The following is a 12,470-nucleotide window of genomic DNA, read 5'->3' on the forward strand; positions in this document are numbered from 1 at the left end:
AACGGAGTACAAATTAAAAAAAAGTTATTGCCTTTGGACATAGCACGCAACGAAAAGGCCCTCGGGTTTTATTAAGGGGATTGTAACCAAGTTAGCCTGAATGTTACGACACTGCTTACGAGCAAGTGTGATGAAATAAGTAGAAATAGAAATATTTATTGCTTGAACTGTGAGGAGTGTACAGAGTCGACATGTGGTACAATTAAGTATCAATAATAGCTCTCCATTTCGGGCATACTTACATTATTCAAGATGCGTATACTTAATTCTGAAGAAATAAAACATTATAATGTAATGTAGTGTTACCAACTCTAAAAACTAGGGCGTAAGGTTTGACGAGTCCTTAAGAAATTACTTTAAGGTAGTTTCACACTGGCCAACAATAATAAAAAAAAATTTGTTCGCTTTATTAGTGGCTGCATTTGCTAGTCTATGGTCTGAAAATCTTGTTCGGCTCAGGAAAAAATCCTGCTAATATTATAAATGTGAAAGTTTGTGAGTATGTTTGTTACGGATTTGGATGAAATTTGGCAAAAAAATAGTTTATAGGTAGCCTGGATTAAAACATAGGATACTTTTTATCCCGATATTCCCACGGGAAAGGGATAAGATCTTGAAATAACAACCGCTGGGCTTAGAGTCATGAAATTTGGTAAGTAGATAGCTGGACATCTGAAATAACACATAGGCTATTTTTTATCCCAATATTCCCTAGGGATAGGGATAAAATCTCGAAACAATAACCGCTGGGTTTAAAGTCATTAAATTTGGCATGGTTGTTATAATATAACGTCAATGAAAACTACGATGTAATTTTAAGGGAATTCCCACGAGAATTTAATAAAATCCCGGAATTTCAATTCAACTGCTGTATCTAATGATTTACGCGTGCGGAGCCGCGGGTAATCGCTAGTGGTTTTATAAAGACCAATCCAGGAAGGAACTGCAGCTCTTGGACAGTTTACATTGCAGCTTGACATTGACACTTGGGTCACATTTCGTCGGCTGGCAATTTTGTCGCCATTCAGGTCATCTGACACACATGGCATGGCATGAATCCGGAATGACGTAGCTTATACCTAATTAATTACTTTTTATTTTATTTTTTTATTCTATCAAATAATATTGGCGGAGGAAAGCGGAGGCCTTTGCCCGCCAGTGGGACATACGGGCTACATAAAAAAAGTAGGTAATTAATTTGTAACCTTTTTATAGTGTATTTGCAACTTAAATATATTATGTGATAGGTCGGTATAAATTCAATTTAATGCATTTCAAACAATCTTTGTATCGTTTCTGAATAAAATTCAACTATACATAAACATTGGGATAAAAAGCCTACGTGTAAAATAACGTGAGAATAACCTTGGAATAACCAGAGGGGCTACTGCGAAATTCGAAAATCGAAGTTCGTGTCGTTCCGTCCCTCTGACGCTTATACTATTTAATACGAGAGTGAGAGACGATACGATACGAACTTCGATTTTCGAATTTCGGAGTAGGTAGGCCCTCTGAATCCGTCTGTCACTTTAGCAAAAAAGAGTTCCTAATAAACACGCACTCGCACATACTCAAACTTTAGCATATTTAGATATAATACAGCATAATTATCCACTTACTCCTCCCATCAAACAACTACCCCCTCTAGCATCGAATAAGTAACAATAATGTTGCGATTACACTGAATCGATACAGGTGGGGCGGTGGGCGGGGCGGCCCCGCCTTGCGCGCGTAAAAAACGAGACGTTGTCTATGGTCTACCGGCTTACGCTGTGTGGATGCACCTTTAACGGAATGTTGTTGGATTGTATTCGATTCCTTTATGAAATAGCAGGTTTCGTAAAAAATAATACCATAACTAGCCTTATACATTAGGTAGGTATGTTATGTTACTTACTTTATGCAGTAGGAAAGATTGAAGTGAAAAATCAGATTTCAGATATACCTTACCTACCTATTAAAGGAGCGAAACCGAAAAAAATATGTACCTACCTAGGTTTTTTAACCAGCTGATACAACGGATTCTCTACACGTATTTAAGTACCGGTAAAACGAGGCTACTTTGCACCGAATTTTGCTCCAAATTTCGAAATCTTTGTTTTATCTTAAAAAATATTATGCTGTGGTATGTTCATATATAAATTTATGTAAACAAAGTAGATCACCCCTACTATCATGCTGGCTTGCTTAAACTACGTCATAATGTTGTTTTAATATATATATTAAAACTTTAATTAAGGAGCAATGTTATCCGGCGTTTGGTGTATTTTTACCCCATCATTATCATTACACTCTGTCTTATCACTGTACGGCGTCTGACAGGAAAAGAAAAGAAAATATCGAAGCAAAAATTGAAGTTCAGTATTGTCACTTTACTGGGAATTGTATCGGGTACCGGGACTTCGACCTGCATTAGGTACATTTAAACAAAATACAGAACTGGAGCATAGTTACCCAGTGGGGAGCAAAGTAACCTCGTTTTACGGTAGGCTTAAAGATTAGTTTATTTTTAAAAGTACAGCATATCTACTGGATGCTTGTTGACATTCCTAAGAGGAATCATAACATATCTACATATTAAAATTGTATTTTTTAACCTTCCTACCTTACCTACCTAGTCGAATGGAAGTCAAAAGTTGAACCATTTGAATCGAACGAAAGTCAACCATACAAAACGACTTTTTGGAAAAAGTAACGTCGAAACTCCTTTATCATCCAATCTACATTATGTACCTACCTACCTACCTACGTCGATTCACAAGAGTTGGAACGAATAAATCGAATGAATGAACGATAATATGTGCATCATAAAACGATCAAATCAAATAAAAGTTGATTCAATAAGTGATGTTAGTATGCAATCTCTTTTCATAACCGCGCCTAAATCCAGTGTAAAGAAAATCGCTAAGTTTATAAAAATAATCTTGTTTGCATACCTACTGATGCCGTAAACGTAAACCACGCTAAATGCAGCTGTTGCTAAGTAAACTTCGTACAAATTTTGCGTCTTTCTGTCGTTATTTTGAGGATTGCGGCGTTAGTGTAAAACAGGCTTTACTAAATGAAATAATTAAAACTTCATGGAGGTAAAATATTTGTACGGTATCGTCTATTTTTCCTTTCTGCCTTGCCTGTTTAAATAATGTGCAGATACGTATTTGCTTTTATAACGAGTAGATACCTACATGTTTTTTCTGAGAGGTTATGACATTATAATTGCTTAGTTGGCGACAGAGAGTCTGTATATATACGGCTTCACGCCTCCAAATAAAAGTAGCCCAAAGCCCATACATAAAACGAATAAGATTACCCATACACAACGCCAAAAGTCATCACCCAACCTACATCCGGCGCCCATTCATGTCGCATTAAATTGAACAAAACGCAATAAATCAATAAACAAAAAGGTTTCAATGTCTATGGATTACTTGTCTGTGGTACGTGCCGCTGAAAGCGCGGGCCGAATTACGCGTCGCTTGTCTATGACCCATTTCGTTGGCGGGAAAATGGTATCGATTGTGACGTATGGGGATTAGGTGTTTTTTCCCAATATCTGACACAACAAGCGTGCATAAATATCTGATACGACTCTATTTCTATGGCGGGAAGGACGTGTCATATATTTTTGCACGCTCCACGGTGGCAGATATTAATGCTGGTGACTTTACGTACTTAGGTAGTTATATTGTATCTAACCACAATTTTGAACCTACCTTGTGGTTATGATAGACAAACCTGTGTTAAGTTTTAATATTACGAAATGTAGAGTTTTAAAGGAGAACAATTTCATAATAAGGGAAAAGTTGCAAGTGCTTTAATAATAATTCCAAATTCAGATTGAGGCCAGAGTAGCAAGTGTCTGAAATAATGTGAAGGACCTGTATGTGTCTGTTTTAAAATAACTGCTTTGAAAAATGTGGACGGTGATTGAATTTTCGTGAGCCGTTAAAGCATTATAATACAATACAATTAGCGAGCAAGATGGTGGTAGCAATCCGGGCGGTCCTTGCACAAGGTCCTACCACCTGCCCCTTACCCTTACCTGCTTACCTTAGAAAATCTCTATGTATATACTTGTGTTTTCTGTACTGCTCACTGTATTGGTGTGCAATAAAGAGTTATTGTATTGTATTGTTGTTTTAAATTGTATCACGGAATACACGTGTGGCTTTTCTTTTGTTGGTTTCTTTTTGTCACTCCAGCGTGACAGCATCACAACATAATTAATAGTAGGTATTATAAAAGTTGGGTTCTTCTGTCACTCACTCTTTCTAGTTTCATATTTAAAATAATCTAATTAGGTACTTATATAAATAGTTACCTGGTTAAGTAGGTTTTACTAGGGAAGGAACAGTTAAGTACCTACCATGGTACCTTACACTAAATTAATGTCTACTCTAATATTTTTAAGTTAAAGCAACCCAAAAAGTAAGCTTCAAAGCCAGGTAAAACCCAAAAAGTTCAATCTACTAACAATTAACAAAACAAAAATATGCAAAACAACCCTCTGCCCACTCGTGGGAACGGACGGGCCCATTATGCCGTCACGTAGCGCTGACGCGGTGTCGTAGCTGTGGGGGGTTGATGGTAGGCTCCGAGAAAATTATAGTTTAACTAGACTTTAGTTTATTGAATAGATCCATTTGTCCTGCTATTTAAACGGATTTGGATGAAATAAAAAATAAAATTTTGAAATAACAACCGCTGAGCTTAGAATCATGAAATTTGGTAGGTTGCTGGACGTCTGGGATAACACATAGGCTACTTTTTATCCCGATATTCCCACGGGATAGGGATAAAATCTCGAACTAATAACCGCTGGGCTTAGAGTCATGAAATTTGGTATGTAGATAGCTGGACATCTGGGATAACACATAAGCTACTTTTTATCCCGATATTCCCACGGGATAGGGATAAAATCTCGAAACAACAACCGCTAGGCTTAGAGTCATGAAATTTGACATGATGTTATTAATGTAACGTCAATGAAAACCACGATTTAATATTCGGGAATTCCCGCGGGAATTTTTGGAAATTACCGGTATTTCAATTCAGCTGCTGGATCTAATGATTTACCCCTTATTCATAAAACTTAACAAGCCTATGTTAACTAACAAATGCTTTGTCCCTTTCTAACAAATACAAATGTCGAAGTGACAGATAAGGACAAACGAATTTTAGCGGCATTTTAACTAAAATAGGTTTGATTGTCGTTTATGAATAAGGGGGTTAGTGTGCGAAGCCACGGGTAAACACTAGTTAGCAATAAAAAACGTAATTTAGAAATACCATTTTGAAAGAACATTTGAGATATCCACAACAAGCTTCGTCATAGGTTTCTAAACTAATAGATATCGGCAACAGGCTTCGTCAACAAAACAAATATACTTCGTCATCCCACTAATATTATTAAAGCGAAAGTTTGTAAGTCTGTTCGTTACTTCATCACGTCTAAACCGCTGAACCGATTTAGATGAAATTCGGTATACAGATAGTTTACGTTCCGGGGAAGGTTAGCATGTCTGGCTTGACTGTAAGTGTTAATTATGAGATTAAATAAATAAATAAATAAAACATTTTTAATACTTACAAGCTTTTTTTGCTAACTGTACTTGTATTGTCACCAAAACTACATTTGCATACCAAATTTCAAGTCAATGCCATTAACCGTTGAAAAGTTCCGTCCTGTGGAGACGATCCTGGCCGGACTACCAGGATGCCAATAACCAGATTATTGTATTGTCACGCAATTTACATAAGTAATTCCTAATCCTGCCGTGAAGCAGAAGTGCTTGCACTGTTGTGTTTCGGCGTGGAGAGTAAGACAGCCGGTGAAATTACTGGCACTTGAGGTATCCCATCTTAGGCCTCTAGGTTGGCAACGCATCTGCAATACCCCTGGTGTTGCAGATGTTTATGGGCGGTGGTGATGTCTTACCATCAGGAGACCCACTTGCTCGTTTGCCATCCAGTCGAATAAAAAAATAAAATAAAAAAAGTAAGTATACCAACTTTCAAGTCAATCAACTACTGGAAGTTGGTCGAATTGAACTTGCAAGATTTGATTACAGACAGACAGACAACGGGACAGGTGAAACTAAATAAAAGCTTGTAATTAGATACTAAGTTTTTATATTCGTCGTCTTGAATAATGTAATTTGGCACATGAATTTCGTAAAATTCAAGAGGTGCAAGCTGGGGTTAGAATCCATGATTGTCTGCTTCAGAGGCCACAGTTCAAACCACTGGTCACCACGGCCTTTTATACTGTATGTCCGAAATGGACAAACTTTGAGACTTATCTATCGTAACCACTCTTGTTACACAGGTTGTACAATAAAGTTTATTTCATATTTCTAGACTTTACGCGATTTTATATGAGAAAATAGCTTTTGCCCGCGGCTTCGCCCGCTTTGAATTCGGTTATCGCGCGCTGTTCCCTTGGAAAGTGTGCATTTTTCCGGGATAAAACGTAGCCTGTCACTCTCTGGCCCATAAACTATCTCTATGCCAAAACACGTCTACGTGAAAGACGGACAAACATACAAACATATAAACACACAAACATTCGCATTTATAATATTAGTATGGATTAATAATGAAAAAATGAAATAGGAGAGGTACTAGGCCTAGTGGTTTGACCTATCGCCTCTCAAACAGAGGGTCGTGGGTTCAAACCCCGGCTCGCACCTCTGAGTTTTTCCAAATTCATGTGCGGAATTACATTTGAAATTTACCACGAGCTTTGCGGTGAAGGAAAACATCGTGAGGAAACCTGCACAAACCTGCGAAGCAATTCAATGGTGCGTGTGAAGTTCCCAATCCGCACTGGGCCCGCGTGGGAACTATAGCCCAAGCCCTCTTGTTCTGAGAGGAGGCCTGTGCCCAGCAGTGGGACGTATATAGGCTGGGATGATGATGATGATCAACAGCAGTAGTTTTACTGCTGAACAAAGTAAACCTTGGTTAACGTCACCCCGTTCATGGCTCACTTTACCGAGTCACGGAGTGTGTTAAGACAAAGCCAACAGACACGCAGCCAACTGTCACAAAAAGGGTCAAAGGTTTTTTATTTGACACATACGTCACCGCAGGCGAAGGCGTTAGTTATTCAGCCGCACGACCGAAGGGTCGCCCCGTATTGTTCGAGCGTCGCGAATAAACCGCCGGACAGTAACGACACGATTGTTTTTATTATATTGACAACCGGGTAGCCTATTGGTCAGTGACCCTGACGAAGCCTTTACTCCAGGGGGTTACAAATTCGAAAACCGAAATTCGTATCGTGCCGTCCGTCTTACTTTCTTATTAAATAATATAGCAAGATACGAACTTCGAATTATCCACTTCGAAGTATAAGGCCTGAGTTCAAACCTTGGTCAAGTGGTGGTCCTGTGGCCCTTTACCACTTCAACTTGCGTACCTGTAGCACAGAATAAGTTAGTACAAGCACCTGTAGCAGACTTTTTGTTCTTAGCCCGTTCAAGTGTCCCAATGCTGGACAAAAAGCCTCCCTTTTTTCTACAGATCTAAGTATTTGAGATTAATTGATACCTCAATGCGTTCCTGAGTAAAAGGAAAGACACAAGACGCACAACAAACTCAAGAGTAAACCTAAGTTTCGTTTTTTTCTTTTTTCTTTTGAGATCGGGACCCTAAAAATATTGAAAAACTTAAAGAAGAGTATTCAGTCGACCGAAACTCACCTCACCACCTGCGTCTGAAATCATTTGTGACACTTTCTGTAACTTAACATAAAATTAAACAAAGGCTAGCGCAAGCGCAACTTTATTTCCGCATACTATTACAAAACTGATTAATAAAGTATTTTTAACATATTTCCACGCTATCACTTAATGAGGGCAGTTGCAGCGCCACCTCATTGTGAAACAGAACTGCTGACCGTCCAACTCTGACATTGGATTCAATGCGGAAGAAATTGCAAGCTGGCCACTCGGTGACATCGTTTTTTCAATTGGCTCGAACATCTCGACGCGCGTAGACAATGATTCGAAATACAAATCGGACGTTATTATTTTGAAAATTGTGCAGTGTTCTGTTTTCGGTTTCTTGACCGTTATTTGGGTGTTTTGTTTTGTGTTGTGTTCTTTTTGTGTTTATCAAATGAAAATGAAAATGTCTGGTAAGTTGTTTATTTCCTGTACCTACATAGAAGAGCTTTTTTCGGTGAATAAGTGAATGAATAAGTCGATATTCTTCTTTATTCTACGTGTAAAATGTAGGTAAGTACGTATTCGTACCTAGTGGGTAGGTGATAGAGGATATTATCGATCTACCTTCACTAAATCTTGATTTTTGCCGTACCGATACTAATACGAAACTATTGTACTTTACTCAGTATTAACTACTTAGTTTGGATTATTAATTGAAAACATTGTTGATCATCTCTTTATTGGAACAAAATTAATCCCAAAACCTTTTCTTTCGTATTTTTTTTATAAAATACGGTACTTGTGAGTGTAATCTTTAAAGCGTAGTTTTTCTTTAAATAAATTTGGAAAATAAATAAATACACACACAAACATCACGCCTGTATTCCCAAATGGGGTAAGCAGAGCACACGAAACGTTACGGCTTCGGAGCCACTTTTGGCAATTTTAGGTTTTAAGTTTGACAAAAATGATACAATAGTGACAGGTTGCTAGCCTGTCGCCTACGGTATACGTTAAGGTCGTTTGTCACGGTCAGCTAGGCACTACAGTGCCAGTAGATGACGTTAGAGTGCAAATTCCACGTATTTTATTTTTTTTAGGAATGAAATCGTGGATATTTTTATAAAATAATGTACATACCGCAATAGCGTGAAATTTGTGATATATCGTACCAAGTTTCAGATGTATTTTAATTTAGAAAATACTTTCACTTGATCGCTGCAGTTTCGACTGCGATATTTTCGCACACATGCTTGTAATTTGTTGTAAACAGAAGTCTTTGTTAATTTCGCTCTCATGATCAAAGAGCAGATTGGCCTAGTTGCTTAAGGCTAGAGTTTACCCTACCCTCAGCTTAGGAAGTTCGGGTTCAAACCCGTTGTAAGATTTAATTTTTTATTGTTTTTTTTTATTGTTCTCAGTTAATGATGTTAATATTTTTTGAAATGTGTAGCTAAAAATTTATAAGACCTAATTTAGGCACAAACATTTTTAAAAAAAATTAGTTAAATCTGAATATGCACAGCACAACTACAGTAAGTACTATGAGACTTATAATTATATTCAAGGGTTGCTTGGTAGAGATCCCTTCGAGGGATAAGTTCGCCTTTACAAAGTCAAGGAAACCGAATCACGCACCAGAGTGGAACCCAAGTGGAACCTTTTCATATTCAATTGCGCTGTGATTTCTTTGGCAAGTGTATGGGATGTCAACATGACATTAGTAGCACATAGGTTCCACCCTGGTACGTGACTCAGTTTCCTTGACCGTAACTCAACGATTGTTTATTTTTTTTTTTTTTTATTATTATTTTTCTTTTTTTATTCGAATGGATGGCAAACAAGCAAGTGGGTCTCCTGATGGTAAGAGATCACCACCGCCAATAGACACCTGCAACACCAGGGGTATTGCAGATGCGTTGCCAACCTCGAGGCCTAAGATGGGATACCTCGAGTGCCAGTAATTTCACCGGCTGTCTTACTCTCCACGCCGAAACACAACAGTGCAAGCACTGCTGCTTCACAGCAGGATTAGCGAGCAAGATGGTGGTAGCAATCCGGGCGGACCTTGCACAAGGTCCTACCACCTGCAAAATGTATTGTATTTACAATATGTATGTGTATTTACAATACACTTTACATACTATGAGAAAATTAGTCGTAATCATTATCCCTATACATACCTACATACACAGGCCTCCTCTCACAATGAAGGCTTGGGCGTTATTTTCAAAGCAGGCCCAGTGTGAATTGAAATATAGCACACACCATTAATTATATAGCAGGTGTGTGTACGTTTCTTCACGATATTTTCCTTCAACGAAAAAAACGTGAAAATATGAAATTAGACTTGTTTATTTTTATTTCAAATTTAATTGGTTGGGTAGTAATCGAAGGCTTTATTGAACAACAAATAAAAAAGTCCATCACTAAGTCAGTTTTTATTTATTTATTTACATCAGTCAATTAAATTAGCCCACATACAACCACTGCTGAGTGCCTCTTGCATTTTCACGCCACTTTTCCAGTCTTGTGCCAGTCTCGCACACAGCTTACCAGCCGACAATGTATGTTATGACAGTGTTTTTCACTCTGTAATTAAATATTTTATTACGAAAATAAAACATATTTTGAAGAAGCATATTTTGTCAAATGAACTTTTCTCTGAACTCCAAAATTACCGAGATATGAGGCTCAAAAGTTAGTCCGCTACCAAGGGGCTGGGGACTTGGAATAAAAAAAACAGTAAAAAAATCTGTCCTACGGTCATGGAAACTGAGACTTTAGGCCTCCCCATATTTTCCCGTGTTGCCAATACTCGCCACGTTTGATAAGCGGGTTGGCGAGCGTAGTAAGTATATATGATGTGGGGTTGCTTGGAAAACGCTGCTGCCCTCTCTTCTGATATTATCCCTCAGCCGATTCCTACGGTACCCACGGGGTGGTGGAAGTTGTATGTTGTACTCAGCCTCTACTGTACTTACTTTTTAATTTCCTTATATTGCGTCTTTTTCGAGACCAGAGTATTGATGCTTTATGTATTTTTTTCGCAAAGTTCGTGGCTTCATAGTTTCCAATGTGAATTATAATTCAGTTCAATACTTGAAAATATAACTGCATTCACATTATAGATTGTAGATAATGATAATCCCGCCAGTTTCGAGGACAAATTACGATAATTTAATTTAGGAAAAAATTACTCCATTAGTTTACAATGTCATGACAACCTACGACAACAAACGAACAAAAAATTATGACTTGACGAATTTGACATTTGACTTGATGTTTTTTATTTTTATTTTATGGAAAAAGCCACAAGCCATGCAGCCTTTATCTGATTTTATCACTACTAATTTATAATCCGTTAATGCAATTTTCCGTACTTATTTGTTACTACGTTAATCTTATGTGATTTTCTTCCTAATTTCTGTCGGAAACCCAAAGAATTGGCAATACATTTGTTCGTTGCACTTCAGTCTTTTGACTGACGGACTTTGTACCTATGGCCTGCAAAAATATTTAAAAAAAAGTTAAACGAGCTTCAAAATGGTAATTATGTGATTTTGATCAGACAAATCAAACGAAATCTGGCAACGTCGCTTAGCATCGAATTGTCAGCGAGTTGACAACGTAGCTGAAACACACACTACTAACCGAGCCGTTGGCGTACGATACTGTCGCCATCCACTCACATATTGACAAAAAATAAAACTAAAATAATCATCTAGATTAAGCTATTAATCAAAAGCTTTCTTTAGGTAAATAAAAAATGCCTCAAATAAAGAACAAAATAAAAGTCAACAGATGTGATTTTAATTTCAAATTATTATTTCAAGCGCACATGATTGTGTTAATACATTAGTATGGAAATCGTTCCACCTTAACCTATATCCTTTGTCGCCTCTTACGACATCCTCGGAAGAAATGGAGAGGTGTAATTCTAACCCGACACCACACGGATTAAATAAATAGTAAAATAAATCAATAGTACCCTACGATAGTTACATAATATCGCTTTTTAGTTAGATATGAGGCTATGCTCCAATTGCTTGTAGCTCGTGTGACCAGCGCCGGCTTTGGGTAGAGTAAGGGGAGCGTTCGCTATAGGCACCAGAGGGCGTACTCCGAAATTCTAAAATCGAAGTTCGTCTCGTACCGTCCCTCTGACTCGTATTAAATAGTATACCTAAGTGTCAGAGGGACCGAACGACACGAACTTCGATTTAAGAATTTCGTAGTAGCCCCACAGATAGCAAAAGACGCCATTTTCCAGTTTCCTGTGCGAAATAAAATTTTGACAGCGCCTTTTGAGTGGCACGGAAGCGGTGCAGATAATCTCGCTCTACCTTGGTTAAGGGCTAGAGCCGGTGCTACGCGTATTTTTTTTTCATTTTAATATTTCTATTGCGACATCATCGGTCCATCGAATGGAAGACCTGCCAACGCTGCGTCTTCCATTCTGTGGCCACCACTCGAGAATCTTTCTTTCCCGACGGTCACCTATTTTTCGAGCGATGTGGTCAACCCAATGCCACTTTAATTTGTATAGACTTCTAGCATAGCTCTCTCTAAAGCTCGTTGCTTGATTTCGAGATAAATGATTTTTAAATTAACTACGTAAAAATAAGCAATGACTTTCATCTGACTTTTGTTAACTATAACAAAGACGATCCAAGTTGTACTTTCTGTGAAGATGAGATACTAATTAATTTTTTACTTGTATATTTGCAGAACACGATGAAATAAATTGTTACTATCATTTATATTATGTTTTAAGCCCAGATTTCTATTTGCCTA

General features: G+C 37.8%; 1 protein-coding gene and 1 long non-coding RNA gene across 2 annotated transcripts in view; one reads left to right on the top strand and one right to left on the bottom strand.

Moving 5' to 3' along the window:
• Positions 1–7,868: 7,868 nt before the first annotated feature.
• The window catches only part of sim (bHLH transcription factor single-minded), a 46,710-nt gene continuing 42,108 nt past the window's right edge, over positions 7,869–12,470 (top strand). The window contains exon 1 of the mRNA XM_074107598.1: positions 7,869–8,143. Within this exon, the coding sequence (XP_073963699.1) occupies positions 8,125–8,143 (19 nt within the window). The 5' untranslated portion in view covers positions 7,869–8,124. The remainder of the gene's footprint in view (positions 8,144–12,470) is intronic.
• On the bottom strand, positions 10,100–10,918 carry LOC141442895 (uncharacterized). Its single transcript, XR_012452985.1, has 2 exons — positions 10,658–10,918; positions 10,100–10,265 (listed from the first exon to the last, which is right to left on the bottom strand). It is a non-coding gene; the product is annotated as an uncharacterized lncRNA (long non-coding RNA).

This window comes from Choristoneura fumiferana, chromosome 26 (genome assembly GCF_025370935.1).
Source record: "Choristoneura fumiferana chromosome 26, NRCan_CFum_1, whole genome shotgun sequence".
Taxonomy (NCBI): domain Eukaryota; kingdom Metazoa; phylum Arthropoda; class Insecta; order Lepidoptera; family Tortricidae; genus Choristoneura; species Choristoneura fumiferana.